Below are 20,618 nucleotides of genomic sequence, written 5' to 3' on the forward strand. Positions count from 1 at the left end.
TTGATTGACTTAGAACATTGAAATGCGAGATAAAAGAGAAATGTAGTCTATTCTGTGGAAGTCCTTAACTCAATTGTATTTTAAAACAATTGCAGACTTTCCTTAAATATTTATTTCAGCACTAAATAGGCTAACAGATGTATTGATACTCGTTTGCATTAGGTCGATTACGTAATCATTTCTATCCGATTCAGTTCATATATAGCCATGTTTCCCATACTTCATATTTTAATTATATTGCTTCTGTACGTTGATATTTTCGGACAATAAAGATCAATAGTTGACGGAGTTTGTAACTGCATTTCTTCGCCCCTGATAGTTTACAGTTTGTTAATATTAACTTGCAGCTGCGTTATGCAATGCACAAATGAAGTGAAATTGTAAAAGCAAAATTTAGTAAAGAATTGTTATATCTTATGTTTGTTTCATGTTTGAATAGCCACAACCCTGCCTGTTAATGTCTTTAATATGACGAACAACATAGTAAAGTTTTGGTACGTGAATTTTTTTTCTGTTTTAACCAAAATTTCCGTTTCGTTTGATACCTTGACAATAAAATTTAGAATGGAAATAGGGAATTACCAAGTCTTCATTTCTTCAGAAAGCAAACTTAATTAATGAAGACAATGAAAATACCAATAACATGCAAAGATTAAGCAATATAAACCCATATATATAAAACTAGGGGTAAACATAGGAAATCTTTTCAGTTCATCTTCAACTGATAGCACCCCTTTAACTGTTCATTATAGGAAAAGAAACATCGAAAGATGGATTGAGTCTCGCGATAGTTCATTGAAAAGAAAAAAGGATTTGTATTTTACAGATGGAGTCTCACTGTTACTATCTTAAGACAAGTTATGGAATTGTGGATCCTCAATGCATTTTTGTGCTTCATCTGGCATTTTTTTACTTCTATTTATTCGAACATCACTGGTGAGTCTCTTGAAGATAAAACGCTCGTCTTGGATAAAACATTTGATCCTATTATATATATGGAGTTTATTCATTGTATCAAACTGGATATGTATTGACTTTAAGAATTCAGGAGATCAGCACATTATTTCATATTTACAAGGTGACTTTAGACAAAGCATAGGCTGAAACACAACTGACTTCAAGGAACAATATTTATTATTAAATTAATATTCTATCACAAAATTCATTCGTTATCATATGCAATGTTATTTTATAACGGCACGAGGGCTGTCATTTTACTTCATTCATTGTCATTTCTCCAAGTTTTCTTGTTCAGGAAAATACCTACAATATAAACATTAACAATTAAAATTCTTGCTTTTAATACTAGATAAATACATGTTTTTAAAAGAAGAAAGTGTGATATTTTCATAAGTACGAAAAAAGTATGCTAACCTTCCACATGTTCCAAGAGGTAAATGAACAATTTCCATTACTTAAAGAATTATTTTTCTAAAACAACTCATCTAAATCATGTATAGTTAATTAATATCATGTGATTTTCAGAAGGAAGTGTTTAACTAACATACGAATAACCGTGTGTTTTTTTAAAAGGTAAAAGACCCATAATAATTACTTTTATACACAGAAGAATATTAAACAAATTTTTTTAATTCACATTATTGTTAAGATTAAATACTTCAGTTAATAAAAAATGTTACAACGTTTTTCAATAACTTTTCACTGCATTAAAAGATAAATTGGCCCTTTTTAGATTTAATCTACATACCGTTTGTAATAGAGCTTAAGGTAAAGTTACAGTTAGATGGTAAACTTCTACATTCCAGATTGTCATACAGATAAAAAAAAAAGTCCACAATACTTAATAATTGAAAGCATTTTCCAATCTGTAATATTTAATTTTTCAAACTCACCAAACTGTCAAAATTAAATTTCATTACGTTCAACAACTGATTTTCAATTAGAAAATTCAAACAAAAAAAATTAAAAATTAAAAAGACTAGTTTCTGCAAACCGTTGCACTGAAATTTAATTAGTACTTACTTACCGTACAAAAATTAGAAAATTTGATAGATTTTATCGAAGCCGACCTTTATCTTTCAACAATTTGAACAGATTATTCCTCTTTTTCTTTACCCCCTTTTTAAGACGTCAATAATTATGCTGTTAACTGTTGTTCCCATAATAACTACTACAATAGGCAATCATAATAAAATAGTTACAAGCACCTGAAATATATCTAAGATATTTGATTCTGTGTAGTAGCAAGCCTTGTCACAACTTCTTTCATTTCTTCACATCATTACTCTAGCTGTCGTTCCGACCTAATACTATAAAGAAGTGTAAGTTAAAACCATGGTTACATGACAATGCTATATATTTATCAATCTGTTAAATAAAAACCTTTTTAAATTCAAATTATAACCTATTAATTCTTGAATTCACTAAGATAACTATTTGCCAAAGCTAAAATAAAAAAAGAACAAGTTGTTCATAAATAATGATCAAATTTGATTATGCATATCGATTTTGTATAAAAGTTGCTGTAAGTCGAAGCAGTAAGTAATTTCAGTGTAACATAACTTTAACTAAGTAACTATAAAAAAAAATAGGTAACAAAAGAGGAACGAAAGATACCAGAGGGACAGTCAAACTCATAGATTGAAAATAAACTGACATCACCATGGCTAAAAATAAAAACACAAACACAATATGTACTAATTGAAAGCATTAATCAATCTGTAATATTTAATTCTTCAAACTCACCAAACTGTTAAAATTAAATTTCATAAAGCTCAACAACTGATTTTCAATTAGAAAACTAAAAAAAGTTTCTGCACACCGTTTCACTGAAATTTAATTTGTACTTAATTACCGTCCAAAACTTAGAAAACTTGATAGATTTTATCGAAGCCGACCTTTTTCTTTCGACAACTTGAACAAATTATTCCTCTTTTTCTTTACCCCCTTTTTTAGACGACAATACTTATGCTGTTAACTGTTGTTCCCATAATAACTACTACAATAGGCAATCATAATAAAATAGTTACAAGCACCTGTAATATATCTAAGATATTCGATTCTGTGTAGTAGCAAGCCTTGTGACAACTTCTTTCATTTCTTCACATCATTACTCTAGCTGTCGTTCCGACCTAATAATATAAACAAGTGTAAGTTAAAACCATGGTTACATGACAATGCTATATATTTATCAATCTGTTAAATAAAAACCTTTTTAAATTCAAATTATAACCTATTAATTCTTGAACTCACTAAGATAACTATTTGCCAAAGCTAAAATAAAAAAAAGAACAAGTTGTTCATAAATAATGATGACATTTGATTATGCATGTCGATTTTATAAAAAAAGTTGCTGTAAGTCGAAGCAGTAAGTAATTTCAGTGTAACATAACTTTAACTAAGTAACTACAGTCAAAATATGTAACAAAGAGGAATGAAAGATACCAGAAGAACAGACAAACTCATAGATTGAAAATAAACTGACATCACCGTGGCTAAAAATAAAAAGACAAACACACAACTAATAGTACAGAATAGTTATCAAAGGTACCAGGATTATACTTTAGTACGCCAGACGCGCGTTTCGTCTACATAAGACTCATCAGTGACGCTGATATCAAAATATTTATAAAGCTAAACAAGTATTGAGGATCCAAGATTCCGAAATGTTGTGCCAAATACGGCTAAGGTAATCTATGCCTGGGATAAGAAAATCCTTAGTTTTTCCAAAAATTCAATGTTTTGTTTACAGGAATTTTAAAAAAATTACCACATTATTGATATTCATGTCAACACCGATGTGTTGACTACGGGGCTGGTTATACCCTCTGGTACCACACGTCCACCAGCAGTGGCATTAGCATAGACACTAAGTACTAAGCAACTCGAACCCTATGAAAAACTGGGGAAAATCTTACATAATTAATTTTAACATTTACAATCAATGTTACGGATAAATGTTCTAACTTTAAATCACTTACCCCAATGGTGAAGAGCTGGTGTAGTTTGTTTGATAAAATTGTCTTTATACATATTTCCATTTGCAATTACACCTTTGTATCAAATTTCCTGTTAAATTCTGTCTAAAAAATGTGATTAAAGCTTTTCCCTAAAAGTTTGTGTGCTTGTCTACAATATGTTGAATACTGAATAATAAAATTCTCAATGATCTCTTAAAAAAATTCTTAAGACTGGCTTTTTTTAGGTAGGGAAGTGGGTTTGACAGATCAATTTTCAGACTTTTGTATTCATTTTATTTGGTTTCCTTTTGATAAATAGAAATTAAATTTTGAATTTATGCATGCAAAAACTGTAAAAATGATACAAAATCATTTTGAAATGGAAAATCATACAAAATCAAATCTTTTCTATAGCTCTGACAATTAGAATTTCTAAACAAGTTTAACCTCTGGCAAAACCCGATGACAGGTTTGAAAAAATAATTAAAAAAAATCACAAAAATTAGAAACGAATTAATCATTTGTACAGGTGACCTCTAATTATTCAAATTCCAAACAATATTTCAATTAACACTCATCAATCTTGAAAAACACACATGAAGTACTATACATATTTTTTTCAATTATGAAAAAGATACAAAAATAGAACATACAAAAACATACAAAAACATTGAAAATTTTAATTAATTAGTACAAGACCTTAGATATTCAACCTATAATATTCTATTCAAAGTATAAAGTATATACAAGTTTCCGTGTTATCATGCATACAAACAATTAAGTTATGTTATATATCTAAATGAAAAAAATAGTATAATTGTTTCAAAAAGATAGAAGAGTCACAAACAATTACAATACTATATACAAATTTGTGATGATGAAGTATCACAAACTTGATAACAATATGTATGTATAATAGATACTCATGATAATTGTCACAAACCATTTCAACTGTACATTGTTTGTCTATCTTAAAATCTACTATAATTTATGTTTGATAAATGATATTATGTTTATAGAATATTTTTACCAAATAAGATAATGATGCCGTAAAAAATGTTCTATTGCTGTAATTAATTATATTAATCATATTCAATAAATATTAGAAAAAAGCCATTAGATAAAATGCCAAAAATGTATCTTGTTTGTTAAAAAAAAGAGCAAGAAGATATTGAAGTGCCACCAAAAAGTTCATTTAAAACAGACACCATCAGGGCCAAAAAAGAATTCAATGATTCTTTAATTTACACTAAAACATTATTAAGTCAATAAACATATCTAGGAACAGGGACCGACATTTGTAATTAAAAAATATATGAATGAAAGCTATTGCAACAGAAAATACAATTATATTAGTAACAATAATGTGTCCATAGAACACAGATTCCCCATCCGCTTTATCATTTTCTGTGTTCAATGGACCGTGAAATTGGGATCAAAACTTTAAATATTGCATTAAAATTAGAAATATCATATCACACGGAACATGTGTACTAAGTTTAAAGTTGATTTCACTACAACTTCATAAAAATCTACCTTGACCAAAAACTTTAACCTCAAGTGAGACAAACAGACGAACGGACGAACGGACGCACAGTCAAAAAAAACAAAACGCCCATCGTGTACAAGTTGTAATGTTGTACAAATTATAATTTGTACAGAATTTTTGTACAAGTTATCAGTGTTTTATGACCTGCTGAACAAAAATGGATGATGCAAGCACACAGTCTTTTAATCCGCATATTTCTGTCAATTTTTCACAACTTCATGATACAGTCTAATACTGAGCATTGATACAGAAACCTTAAAAGACCTCACAAAGATTTTGTATAGATATAAATATGGTATAAGGAAAAAAATAAAATTAGAATTTAAACCATTCAGGTATCCTCATTTACAGTTTGAAGGCAAGGAGAACAGCACTCAATGTTAGGTTGACGTATGTTTTTTTGAATTTAAAACATTACACTGGTACATTTTATAAGTTAAACCTGTATCACCTGTTGCAAGAAGGTAGGTGTCAAAAAACTTATAACTTGTACAAAAACCCTGTACAAATTATAATTTGTACAAACTTACATCTTGTACACAACATATATACATATTGTATACATATTTATATACATACATATGTAAAAAAAAATTATATATATACATATTTATTTATTTCGATTTAAAAAAAAAAAAATAACAATATTTACATCAAATTTACATATGTATCACATATATTACTAGTTTTATTTCACTTGACTGGGCGGAGTTTAACCGATTCGCTCACAATAAACCAGTCCATCTATAGATAGGTGTTTTAGAATAAACTCATCAACGAAGTGTCCAGTCATTGTTTTGTAAATTCCTTTGATGACAATGATAGGTGATTAGAAATCAGTTATAATTATAACGGTAATCATCCTTATCACACACATCTTCAAATAGACTGTCCTTATGCAAATTAAAACGTAAGCTCCGCCCGATCAGTTGAATTAACATTGGTAATACCATTTCACTGAAACTATAACAATCTCATTTTCGATGAAAATGCATAATTTGTTTATCTTCTCATTTCACTATTTTGTTGTATAAATTCACATAAGGCCACACCAATTTGATTCCTTGTTCGACGGACCCGCCCGCACCTATTTTTTTCAAAACAGAATATTTTTATTTTTTTATATTCCCGCTTCCCGCATCCGGAATTGTAATCATGTCCATTTCCCGCACCGTTTTTTTTTTTGTAAATATTATAAAAAGATATCAACATTTGTTTTTAAAATCAGTGTAACCTGTATATAACGATTTTAAACGTAAAAGCACCCCACCACACTGTGTAAATATCTATGAGAATATTTGTTGTAGCATGAAACCTATTTATCAAAAGTGAGAGTGCTCCGATGTATATTTATAACAGCGGGAATACCTGTAAAGAAAAAAAAAATGTTTTTTTTTCCCCTTACTTATATTCCCTATCAAAAAATGTGCGTTGTTAGAATAAAGTACAAAGAACTTCTGAAGGATTTGCCTTCAACTGCAATTATATTGTATGCTGGCGAAACAAACTATCCATAGCCGCTGCATGTTTATGCACCTGTCCTAATTGATTCAGGGGCCTGTCGTTCAGCAGTTATCATTAATTTTGTTGATGTGGTTCATTGGTATTTTCCGGTTCGGATATATAAATTAGATCGTTGGTTTTCCTGTTCGAATTGTGTACGCTAATAATTTTGGGGTCCTTTTTAGCTTGCTGTTTGGTCTGTATCAAAGCCCTGTGTAAAAGGCCGTACTTTGACCTGTGTTTGTTATTATCAGGTTGAGAACAACCATCCCTCAGACAGGGGGTCATTTTACTGATGTAGAAAAGAAAATAAAAGTACCAAGGATTTGTATAGTTTTCTATACAAAACCTTTGAAAACTTAGAATTTTGTACTCAAAAAGAGGAAAGTTACATCATATGTTAAACAACTTTTTCTAAAAGAGGGGTCCACTTATTTTGAATAATAATATTAAACTGTTAAAGTAAATGTGTTAACATGGTTAAAGTTCAGGAATATTACAAAAATTCTTGGACATGTTTTGACTATTTAATACCAGATAGATATATAGTTCTTTGAGAAAATATCAACCCTTTTGTACAAACAATTATATTAGATTTTATTTTGATCCCTCATAAAACATGTAAAAGGTATATTTATAACATTAAGGGGTTGCCCCAAAACTGATTATGACTTGGATTGAGAATTGTCTCATTGTCAGTTACACATACATAGACCAGATTTAATCATTTCTTGGTGAACAGGGCAAAATACTTCAGAAATTAAAGAAATGTCAAAATACAAGTGATAAATCAAGTTTTAAGATTGTCAAAACCTACTATTTTATGTTTACAAAAAAAACAAATATAATCGCTCGCCTTTACTTTTCAAGCTTCGCCTCAAAAATTTTCAAATTAAATATTTTTTATTAAAATTTTCATATCGCTCGCTCGCCCCAAATTTTGGAGTCCAAAAATCCGTCGAACAAGAAATTAAATTGGTGTTGCCTAAGATATCCGCAATTTCAACGTGTTTGCTTTTACGCGCAAGGTCTTTATTTTTTATGTCCGCCTTAGCTCCATTTTCTAATAATTTTTTAACCGTTGATATATGACCATTCTTAGATGCTAGCATAAGAGGGGAATCTCCATCACTATTTGCTGTATTGATACTAGCTTTCTGGTCTATTAGATAAGTCACGATATTGTCGAACCCTTTACTACTTGCTAAAGATAAACAAGTCGAACCTTTATCATTTTGAATGTTCACGTCAGCTTTACTTACTATCAACTTCTTAACAATGTTAAAATGGCCCTTTGAAGCTGCAAGCATAAGTGGAGTAGTCCCTATATTACTTTGAGTATTTACATTAGCTTCATGCTCAATCAAACATGCCACAATTTCGTCGAACCCTTTACTACTTGCCAATGATAAGCTAGTTGACCCTTTTTCATTTCGAATGTTTACATCAGCTTTATGTTCAATCAATATTTGCACAATGTTTAAATGGTTCTTGGAGGCTGCAAGCGTAAGTGGAGTATTTCCTATATTACTTTGACTATTCACATCGGCTCCTTGCTCAACCAAATAGGCCACAATTTTATCATTGCCATTACAACTAGCCACTGATAAGCACGTTTGTTTCGTTTTCATTTCAACACTTTCAATATTCCATCCATTATCTAGGAATACTTTAACAACTTCCAAGTGATTGTGAAGACATGCTAAGATTGGAGAACTTTCGCCATTTTTATTCGACTGATACATGTCACCTTTTGCTGTAATGAGAAGTCTAACAATTGCAGTATGGCCTTTCGTAGATGCTACTGTAAGAGGAGTATCACCGGCATTATTAGAAGTATTAACTTTGGCCCCTTTCTCTATCAAAAGAGATACCATAGATTCTAGCCCTTTATCACTTGCCTCGAATAAGCACGTGTTTCCGTTTTCTCTAGGAATATTTATGTCACAGTTTGTTTGCAGTAGTAAACTGGCTACTTCTTGGTTATCATTAATGCAGGCGGAAAAGAGAGGTTCTATAGTCTGATACTTTTGATATTGTTCTTTTTTTGTTTTAATCATTTCAAGAATATCAACATCATTATTAGATGAGGCAATCATTAGAAGCGAAGTTCCATTATTATTACAAGTATCGACTTTGGCTCCTTCTTTGATAAGAATATCAGCAATGTTTGCCAGGCTATAATGGGCTGCAATCATCAGAGGAGTGTTCCCTTGCCCATCTTCACAGTTTACAGATATTCCTGCTTTTAGCAATGTGTTTATAAGATCTGCATTGTTAAACTGAATAGCATAATGAAGGAGTGTTGATCCATGTGTTGAACGTATATTTATATCTGCTCCTTGTTCTATGAGAATATTAACAATACTTATATTTTCTTCATCAATTGCCAGCATCAAAGGTGTTTCTTTATCATCATTCGAAGTATTTACATTGGCTCCTTCTTTGATAAGAATAACACAAATCTTTTCTAGGCCATACCTGACTGCATCTATCAGAGGAGTGTTCCCTTGCCGATCTTCACAGTTTACAGATATTCCTGCTTTTAGCAATGTGTTTATAAGGTTTGCATTGTCAAACTGAATTGCATAATGAAGGAGTGTTGATCCATTTTCAAGACGTATGTTTATATCTGCCTTATGTGTTATAAGAATATTAACAATAGAAACATTTTTTGTATTAATTGCTGAAACTAATGGGGAAAGTCCATGACAATTAATCAGAGCATTGTTTTTGATAAGTAATTTTACCAAGTCTTCCCTTTCATTGCCAATTACAAAATGAAGGGGATATATTCCATTTATGTCATGAATGTTTACACATGCCCCTTTCGAAAGGAGATAGTTAATGGACTGACTGTCTTTATTAATGCCAACTATACATGCAAATGCAAATGCTGTTAATCCCCCCTTTGAAGGTTTATCTATGTCAACACCTCTATCAAGAAACAAATTCATTATTTCAATAAATGGTTGAGTCTGATTATTTGTATTTTTTCCAGTCAGGGAATCATCATTATTCTCAATTTCTTCACCTTTAATTATTTCCATCCCTTTACTTAAGGTACTCTCAAAGTCTTGTGGTGTGTCTTTTAACAACTGCTCTTTTGCATGCATTCTTCCTTTTAAATGACCAATTGTAAGTATTGTTATACAAGTTTCTATAAAATGTTCGTGAGTGCAAAATTGGTCGTTAATATTTTCCACTACAAATGCAGCAAATTCGTTGGCATGAGAGGAACTGCATATTTTCCCCCCCAAATCTCTAGATGCACGTAGCCACAAGAATTCACCACAACAAACCCATACTAAAGGACTGGACTTACTGTTATCATCCATATTGTCTATATCTGCTCCTTTACTTAGAAGCATTCGGATGATGTCTAAATTTCCATCAACACATGACCAAAGTAATGGTGAACACCCTAATGCATCTGTTTGATTAACATCTGCACCTTTTTCTAACAGCAAACCAGTCATGTATTTATCTCCTTTACGGCAAGCTGTTATGAGAGGAATGTTATTTCCTTCATATGCATTTACATCTTTTGTTTTTGACAGAAAAAAGTTAAACAATTCTCTATATCCATATTTACATGCAAAATTTAAAGGTAATAATTGAGATGTTCTTTCATTTTCATCCAATACAAACTCGCTTAAGACACAGGTGACTGTTACATCATCATCATCTAATTCCTGGAGATGAATTAGCAGCCTATCTCTGAAATCTTTATGGCCTACTTGATGGTTATACAGTACATCATCAATATAGCCACTTAGCATATCTTGAATCAATCTTTCAATGTATTCATTCTCATATTTTTTGTCTATGAGAATAGTGAATTCTTGCGGAGTGGTTTCTATGAAGTTTTGCAGACTGGTTTCTAATGACTTCAACAATGTTCTATCTCTTATTATTTCACTGTCTGAGTAGCTTATAACTAGGGACTGGTAACGCTGACCAAAATAATAACATAAAAAGTCGAATAGTCTGTCATGTATAACATAGTACTGACCATTTTTCTTTTTAAGATAAGTGTTCAAAAGCGTATCTAAGATATCAAGAATTCTTTTTGGAGACATCTTTGAATCTAATCGGAAATTTGAAAAGATAATTTTCAATGTTCTTGAAAAATCATCAGAATCGGCGTTTTCCATCAGTATTGCCTCGTTCAGGCATCCACTGTGCAGAACACATAGAAACAAAAAACAGCATCTCATCCTATCAACTTCTTCATAAAAATTGTCTAATTCTTCCTTATAAAACTTGAAGGGATTATGAAAAAACCGACTGGATTTCCCTATTTTCCTGTCTTTATATAATTTACACGATAATGGGAACATATCAAAACTGTCCAAATCCGACCTAATTTCAGAAATTATTTTTGGATCGAGATACTTATCAGCAATTTTTAGCTTTTGGTGTATATCTATTGCACATTCGCCAGCATTTAAGTCACAAATGCATCTGGAACAAACTGAAAGGCTCTGAAATTGTTTTTTGTTATAAATGTGTGATCGACATGACGCAAGTATAATTACTGAATTGTTGCTATTTAGAACTCTTACAATTCTTATCTCATATTTATTCCACTTGTCAATGTATGACTGTACCAATGAATACTGTCCACAGATATCATCTAAGACGAATACCTGTTTTGCTTCTTTCCTGAATTGATTAACAATATCTGATGGGCTATGACAAAGAACTATCGAGTAACCTTGTGTGTCCTTTAAATCTAAGGCAATCTGATGCAGAAGCATAGATTTTCCCATCCCTGGATTTCCTACAACCATAAAAACCCTTTTACCTAAATTTTTAAGGATAAAATTGAATGCATTTGTCTTAACAAACCATTGTTTCTCTTCCTCCCATTCTTCTATCTGCTTCTCAATACAATCTATAAAGAACAAATATTCCTTTGAGGCAATAGGCATAACCATGTATTACAATACAAATGTAAAAATATAATGCTGTAAACAACAGTTAATCTCCCAGACATTATTTTTTATTAAAATCAATCATGAACGTCAAGGTCTTTTTAGTGGGGGTCTTTGTCAATAACTCTGCTTCAATGGCAAAAAAGTATTAGTGCAATATGATTAAAGTTCCTTTTACTAGGGTGGTTTTTTTTAATAAGTTGATTTTCTAATTTTTAATGTGAAGATTTGGGTTGGTCTGTCGGAAAGAAAATTTGAAAAAAATATTTTTTCAAGACATATATGTATAGAATTACACTGTACTTCAGCTTTATTACAACACTGACAATGATTTCTATTTATGTTTTCAATTTATTGCGATTATTCCTTAATGTGAGTGCAAGACAATTTTTGTACAATGCATATCGTCGTCATATTATGTAGTCTGACTGCAAATGAGACAACTCTTTGAGAGACCAAATGACACAGAAATTTACAAGTTTAGAATTTAAATGAGTTTACAAAATCAAATTTAACAGAAAAACAAAAATATATGTTCTTCAATTGAAAACACAGGAATTATGAGGAAAACTATAGGTATTTTCTTCCTATATTTTTTTTGGTAAATTATGCAAACCTTGGTTTTTGTCAGATTGTCGTTGAAGATCAATTTTTTCAACCCTGTCTACAACATTCAGTTCTTCAAGTTGTACTAATCTTTTTTCAGCTTTTATACGGTTATGCATTTTTTTTCTGTCTGTAACACCATATGTCTTGGTTTTTAAATTTACACATTCTCCTCTTAGTTTACCATCACTGAGTCTCATCAGAGCCTACAGTAAAAATAGATACAAAAAATACAAATTTAACTCAAAATAATTAAAATCGAAACATTATTGTGAGAACTGTATCCTATTTCCGTTTCTGAATAATTATTTTTTTAAAGTGGTGTAGCTTCCATTAATGCAAAAAGGCAACTTCCTGGCCATTTTTTTAAACCTTAGGCTAATGTTTCCAAGTGACATACCTCTTTAAAGAATAATTGATTGACACCGATTTTAGTATTCTACTCAACGTGAAAGCACTAACAAGACCAGACGGACGGACGGACAAACAAAAGACAGACGCCCGGCATTTCCATGTCCTCCGCAACGCACTACGTCGGAGACAAAAAGACAGTTTGGACGTGGCAAAATACGTATACACCCAAACAACAATTAGATACTTAAGAGAGATCTCAAGAATTAGATGTTACTGACAGCATTTTCAAAGCCAATACAACTAATACAAAAATCATGCGTGTAAGACTAAAATATAAATCAGTACATACCCAATATTCAATGGATCTAGTGCAAGAAGGTCATTAAAAGTCAGAGAAAAACATTTTTTTGTTTTCTTTACAGACAATCTTTTATTTTTGTAATTGGTATCAACACAAGAGTGCACATACTAAAATACCTGGAACGTTTAACTCATCATTGAATTTATGATGAAAGTCTGTATGAAGGTTTTAGAACAAGTATCACATAAACGTTGCACTAACCAATAAACCATGGAAACGAGGTAAACATCATATAAACCCTGCAAAACAGACATGTAAAGCCGCTGCATTTGTTTGCACCTGTCCTAGGTTAAGCACCTGATTTTCAGTGGTTTTCGTTTGTTTATGTTTCTCGGTTCTCGTTTTTAGTATAGATAAGACTGTTGGTTTTCCTGTTTGTATGAATTTACACTAGTCATTTTGGGACCTTTTAATGCTTGCTGTTTTGTGCGAGCCAAGGCCGTACTTTGACCGATAATGGTTTACTTTTACAAATTATAACTTGGATTAAAAATGTTCTCATTGTCTCATTGACACTAATACAACATTTTCTTATATCTTTGTACACTTGACAATTATTACATACACTTAAAATAGTTGACTTATTGCTGATAGTATTTGCTAAACTTTATTATTGACCAATGCACCATGCACATGATGTCCTGGTCAGTTAGACATGTACACCTCACTATTATTTCAAACACTTTGATCTTATGCGAAAAATACAAAAAAAACTAAAAAAAAGTCAATTGAATCATGAAAATGAGTCAGAGATCAGATAAAACTGGCAGACAGACATGTACACTTTAGAATCATTCCATACACCAAATATAGTGGCACTTTTGCTTATAGTATTTGAGGTAAAGACCTAACCATAAACACTAATATTGTTCAATGAACCATGACGTTGCGGTCAAGGTCAGACGAAACCTGTCGGAAGGACATATGCCTCGTACATACCGTATACCAAATATACTAGTAGTTGACCTATTAGTATCTAATCTATGTTTGGAACAACTTTTAAAATTTATGGTCCTCAATGCTCTTCAACTTTGTACTTGTTTGGTTTTTTAACTATTGATCTGAGCGTCACTGATGAGTTTTATGTAGACAAAAATGTCTGGCGTATTAAATTATAATCCTGGTACCTTTGATCCATGCATAATTTTCTGTTAGTTGTTATTTGCTTTGGACTAGATGTTAGTAGCTGTGTGTACTCTAAAATCTGTTCTTAGTGTCTTTTTTGTTGTTGTTGGGATATACGAGTACCTGGCCACGTCCACTCTGTGTTATTGTTAGATTTATGTATATTTATATTCATCTGATGAGCTATGCCATTGTCAACCGATTTTTATAGTTGTTCCATGTTGTAGTGTTAAACCACTGTCCCAGATAAAGACTGTTAACATGTTTAACCGTGCCACATGCTGTATGTAAGTGCCTGTCCGTAGCCTTTATTGGAATGGTTGTGTACAAATATAAGTCCGTTAGTTTTCTCATTTTACTATAAATTGTTTTACATTTGTCATTTCGAGGACTTTTATAGATGAATATGAAGTAATGGCTTTGATTATGGTTGAAGGCTGTGGCTAAAGGAAGTAAATATCTGTGATTTTTTGTTTTTTATGAAGAGTTGAGTTATTAGCAATCATTCCACATCTTCTTTTTTTATATTAATTGTGTAACTCTAGCCTTAGTCACTGATTCTATGTATACAGTTGATGTCAGACTGACACTATCTGACGGACATGAATCCGTTGCAATGAACCCAGATACCAAAAATCGTTATCTATCAACTGATAAGTGAGTTTTTCACTTATTGAAACATCTGTATTTTTTCAAGCAGTCACTGAACCATGAAAAAGAGACCAAGGACAATGGACATATGAGAGACGGAAACTCCGTGACAAAGAATGTAACATCCAGGTCTTCTTCCTTCTCCAATATAAAGCTTTAAAGATTTAGTTTACACCATCGCAGCCGCCTTTACCGCCACCATATTGTTACATATATGTTTAGAATACTGCAGGCGAGACAAAAACTCTTATTCAATTAAAGGTTATTCTTACTGCTTCTGTTTCATTCCATTCGACTTCAAAGTTTTCATTCATAAATATTGTATCTTTTGAGTAAGCTATATCCTTCCTATATCTTTTGATTCTTGACAAGTCAGCACCAACACTGAAATCAGTAGGAGGAGGATGTTGATTTTTAATCTGGATGTCTTTCAATTTCATAAACAGGCAAATCATCAGTGTCGTATCAAATGACTGTGATGTCGGATCCCCTAAAATTATAACACATTATCAATAAAGGATACAACAGTTTTCTCTGCATCAAACACATCATCTTCATGCATCCATAAAAATGTACAAGAAATCATTAGTAAAAAAAAGAAGATGTGATTAAATTTGCCTTGTATTAGATATACTTAGCAGTTAAATAAAGGGACCATTTATACTAAACTGTTTGGAGAAAACATTTCTATAGCATATACATTTTTTAAAAACTTTAGACAAAATAATTCTAATGATATTAATCTATTTTATGAAAATGAAAGTTTTTAAATTTTCATTAACATGATAATTTTGTTTCAGAAATTGGTGAAAAAAAGTGTCTTGTAGTCTGAAAACAATATTATATTCCTCCTTGGTCAATTTGAAAATGATTAAAAAATAATTCATTGGGGCTTAGATATATCGTGATTTTACCACGGGTTGGCCCTTTATGACAAATATTTTACCCTGAGCGATAACGAGCGGTAAAATATCGGCATAAAGGGACAACCCGTGGTAAAATGACAATATATATAAAAGCCCCCATGAATTATTTCGATTCTAATAAGACAATACGGCAATTCTTTTGGATCGAAGCGCTCTATGTGGAGGCAAATATTTTCCGTAACCATAAATAAACGCACTTTTAAATTGGCATAAAAGAACTGAGCAAACTGAATTAGTGACATTCTTAAACTATTTACAGTAACGTATTTAGATAGTTTTATGATGAATTAAATGATAATTTACTTATATGTCTTATATGTATTAAAAAATATGGCTTGTAACACATTTTAGCATCGTTTGTTAAAGTTTACTTGTTGTGATGATTTTCGGTTTCACAAACGTGTTTTTTTCCGTAAAATGCTTCTATTCTTACGTCATTGTTCTTTGACGTCGAGTACCTCATTAATAAAAAAACATATGACGTGGGAGTACGATCGGAACAGCCTATGCAATATATTCATATTTTACTTTGGGTGTGTACTCAAAGCGTTTGAAGGACGTCATGTTATAATCTAATATAAGACCTTCTATTTAAAAGTATTTGAGGAGTTTTTTGCAAGCACACGTTATTCCAAATTTTATCTTTGAAATCGCTTAAATTGTGAAAAAAGTTTTGAGAATCCGGATCAAATATAATTATCCCTTTTATAGAACACGACTTTTCCCTATAAAAACAGGAATATTTCGTTAAACAATTGAGTAAATGGAATTTATGTCAGCCTATTTAACGGGATTGTTTCTGTCTAAAATGAAAGGAAATGTTCAAGATAGGAAATGAAACAGTAAATTCCCAATAAACAACAACAACACGTTATATATCATGTATCCAAATTGCTTTCAGGATTTAATTTCAACAGGAATGCTCAAGGTCACATACTTGAAAGTCACTTAAAAGAACTAGAAGAATTGAATAGCTATCTGACCCAGAAGAACCTAACGAGAATCCAAATTAATCCAAGGCAAACCTTGCCTGGTGAAGCTTAGTAACGTTAATTTAAAGCATCAATACTCTGCATTGTGATCAGGGTATATAATGGCCTGCCCCATCTCATTATTGAGTACCTTATAGCACATTTAATTGAAATTAGATATCTTCCAGATTGTTTTCAATATAGAAAAACCGAAAAGATATAACACCATAAAGGAAGATAAATAAAACAAAAATGACTGTGTCCTTATTTCAATTTGAACAGACAAAAGAGCTAAATATAAATAAGAAGGGCAAAGACGGACGAAAGATACTAGAGGGATAGTCAAATGATGTGGATGTTAGCAACTCATTGACTATTTAAAAGTAAAGATTTTAACAAAAACGAAGCATTTGTGGACACGAATAAGCCATACATCGATACAAGTAGGGGTATCAACAATTCATCAATATCAATACTTTTTTTACAAGAAACTATGTGCATTTTTAGCATACGTTATTTCATAGCAATTTATCTTTAAGTTACATATATATTAAAGTGACACGTGATTGTATTAATGTTTGTATTGGGTTTTTTTCACGCTTCATCATCGTGGCATGTTTTTTTTTGTATAGGACTCAACCTGGCTCCAAACTAGCATTGTGTAACATCCCAACATCAATACAAAATATAAAACTCAGTTGCAAATTGATCGATATTGATTGCAGATTGGATGACATACAAAACTCAACAAATATAAAGAACGTGTTAATTCACAAGATAACAATTTAAATGGACGACATATCACTGTACAAGGACTCATTATTCTAACCAGTCTTTGCTCATGCTTTTACATACAGCATACTTAGCAAACCCATTACTCTAAGTGAGCACGTTACCAAGTATCAATCTGTAGTACTTGTAGTTACTGGAAGCTTGGTTCTTAAAACAAAGACAATAACAGCTAAACCCTAAATCATATTCTCCCAGACATAGAAATCAATCAGTACACATTCAATGAATTAAGATAGAAATGGCATAAAGAATAATATAAAAGAAGATGTGGTATGATTGCCAATGAAAGAACTGTCCACAAGAGAACAAAATGACACATACATTAGCAACTATAGGTCACCGTACGGCAACAATGAGCAAAGCCCATACCGCATAGTCAGCTATAAAACAATTCAAACGAGAAAACTAGAGGCTATAAAGAGCCTGTGTCGCTCACCTTGGTCTATGAGCATATCATAAACAAAGGACACAGATTGATTCATGACGAAATTGTGTTTTGGTGATGGTGATGTGTTTTTAGATCTTACCTTACTGAACATTCTTGCTGTTTACAAATATCTCTATCTTATGAACCTATGAATCTATCCCAGCAGTTAAAATCTTTGAAAATTGTTAAATATTGACTATAAAGGCCAATAACTCCTTAAGAGGTCAATTGACCATTTTGATAATGTTGACTTATTTGTAGGTTTTACTTTGCTGTATATTATTGCTGTTCACAGCTTATCTCTATCTATAATAATATTCAAGATAATAACCAAAAGCTGCAAAATTTTTCTTAAAATTCCAAATTTAGGGGCAGCAACCCATTATCAGTTGCCTGATTGGTTTGAAAATTTCAAGGCTGAAAGACCTTGACCTAACAGACATATTTGTTCTGACACATTTGCTCTAATCGCTTTGGTTTCTGAGATTTTAGCAAAAAACGGCATTTTACCCTATGTACCATTTTTGGCCATGTCGGCCATCTTTGTTAACAAGCGGGGTCCTCGGACACATTTTTAAAACTTGGTACCATATATGATAATGATTGTTGAAAAGTTTAGTTAAATTTGTCTCAGTAGTTTCAGAGGAGAAGATTTTTGTAAAGGATTACAAAAATTTACGAATAATTGACAAAAATTGACTATAAAGGGCAATAACTCGTTAAGGGGTCAACTGACCATTTTGGTCATGTTGACTTTTTTGTAGATCTTACTTTGCTAAACATTATTGCTGTATGCAGTTTATTTCTATCTATAACAATATTCAAGATAATAACCAAAAACGGCAAAATTTCCTTTTAAATTACCAATTCAGGGGTAGCAACCCAAGAACGGATTGTCCGATTCATCTGAAAATTTCAGGGCAGATAGATCTTGACCTGATAAAAATGTTAGATTTTCCCCCGCAACGTTTGGTTTCAGAGATAGAAGCCAAATCTACATTTTACCCCTTAGTTTCCATTTTTAGCTATGGCGGCCATCTTAGTTGGTTGGCCGGGTCACCGGACACTTTTTAAACTAGATACCCCAATGATGATAGTGGTTAAGTTTGGTTTTATTTGGCCCAGTAGTTTTAGAGGAGAAGATTTTTGTAAAAATTAACGACGACGGACGACGACGGACGACGGACGCAAAGTGATGAGAAAAGCTCACTTGGCCCTTCGGGTCAGGTGAGCTAAAAATGTACACACAAAAAATACGTAACACATAAACAAACGATAACTACTGAATTACAGGCTCCTGACTTGGGACAGGCACATACATAAATAATGTGGCGGGGTTAAACATGTTAAGGGAGACGGATTTATATAAGTTTTTCTTGTTTCCGAATCCCTGTATTTATATGTATATTTATATTTCATGCACTTTTTGAATAAATATTGTTTAAACTAAACTAAACATGTTAGCGGGATCCCAACCCTCCCCTAACCTGGGACAGTGGTATAACAGTATACTTGAGCAATGCAAAAATGTTTAAAATACCATAATATGAACATGATATGGGACCGTAACGTTAGATAAATGTATAGTAGAATATATCAGGTTTTGTTATAATTTATTTGTTTATACCAATAAAAGCAATATTCTGAGATCTTGTTTATTCAAAATATTAACAATTTAAAATGAATTAAGTCTCAATTTATTGGCTTTATAACACATTACTGTAGAAATTTAGATGTGACATCCGATTTCTCACACGTTTCCATAGGCGCAGCCGAACCTCTTAGGTAACACAATAATTTACCAATGTTTCAGAGATTAGGCACATCAAAATCTAAAACCTCAATTTAGCCTGAACGATTATCATGAAAATAGAATGTTACACATTAACAATAGCTGGATTACTTACCCGTCTTAGGAAACATGAAGTTCCACTGTGACTGGTTAACACACTTATCCTTTTTCAAATCAGATAGTTTGCTTGAATTAGAATTCAGTGTATCTTTAAGATGTTCAGGCGGAAATACATCATCAAATTTTATTCTCACTGCTCGTGGTGCTATCCTCAATAGCAATGTGGAAATTCTGAAGTAGTTTGACTCCACTGCACTGACTACTGGTTCTTGAGCCATCCTAATTGAATGTAAATGATCTGTGATTTCGAACATTTAGTGAATGATCAAACAAACAAAAAAAGATAATAAATAAAATATTGACTCTAGAGAGTCTAAATTGCTCCTCTTAAAATACTGTTATCTTCATATTTACGGAACTGCTGACACAGAGATATATATTGTATTTTATAGCATAACACAAATCTTGTAATAAAAATTGCAATACTTAAGAATGCACATTATGCAAAACATTTAAACTCAATGAACACATACTGAAGTGTAGGACCAAAACAAATCACCATGGAGTTAAAATTACAATACAAATACAACATATCAAATAAGATTGACTTTATATCATATAGCATACCCCTTAACATGACA

General features: G+C 31.7%; 2 protein-coding genes across 2 annotated transcripts; both read right to left on the bottom strand.

Annotated features, from left to right (window-relative positions):
• Positions 1-1,219: 1,219 nt before the first annotated feature.
• LOC139484493 (serine/threonine-protein phosphatase 6 regulatory ankyrin repeat subunit B-like) lies at positions 1,220-11,443 on the bottom strand. Its single transcript, XM_071268225.1, has 2 exons — positions 7,994-11,443; positions 1,220-1,263 (listed from the first exon to the last, which is right to left on the bottom strand). Exons 1-2 carry the CDS (start codon positions 11,313-11,315, stop codon positions 1,220-1,222), a joined length of 3,366 nt encoding a protein of 1,121 aa, XP_071124326.1. The 5' UTR covers positions 11,316-11,443.
• Positions 11,444-15,260: 3,817 nt separating this feature from the next.
• On the bottom strand, positions 15,261-20,255 carry LOC139484494 (E3 ubiquitin-protein ligase DZIP3-like). The gene is made up of 2 exons (XM_071268226.1): positions 20,033-20,255; positions 15,261-15,499 (listed from the first exon to the last, which is right to left on the bottom strand). The coding sequence occupies exons 1-2, from the start codon at positions 20,253-20,255 to the stop codon at positions 15,261-15,263; spliced, it is 462 nt and encodes a 153-aa protein (XP_071124327.1).
• Between the last annotated feature and the right edge of the window lie 363 nt (positions 20,256-20,618).

Source organism: Mytilus edulis, chromosome 8 (genome assembly GCF_963676685.1).
Source record: "Mytilus edulis chromosome 8, xbMytEdul2.2, whole genome shotgun sequence".
Lineage (NCBI taxonomy): Eukaryota > Metazoa > Mollusca > Bivalvia > Mytilida > Mytilidae > Mytilus > Mytilus edulis.

Bases quoted from the DNA above. Each gene is read 5' to 3' on its own strand.
- LOC139484494 (XM_071268226.1), bottom strand. From the start codon at position 20,255: ATGGCTCAAGAACCAGTAGTCAGTGCAGTGGAGTCAAACTACTTCAGA. The intron at 15,500-20,032 runs GTAAGTAATCCA...TTATAATTTTAG, and splicing joins CTTCATGTTTCCTAAGACGG to GGGATCCGACATCACAGTCA.
- LOC139484493 (XM_071268225.1), bottom strand. From the start codon at position 11,315: ATGTTCCCATTATCGTGTAAATTATATAAAGACAGGAAAATAGGGAAA. The intron at 1,264-7,993 runs GTAAAAGCAAAC...TTTATATTGTAG, and splicing joins AAAAAATAAAGACCTTGCGC to GTATTTTCCTGAACAAGAAA.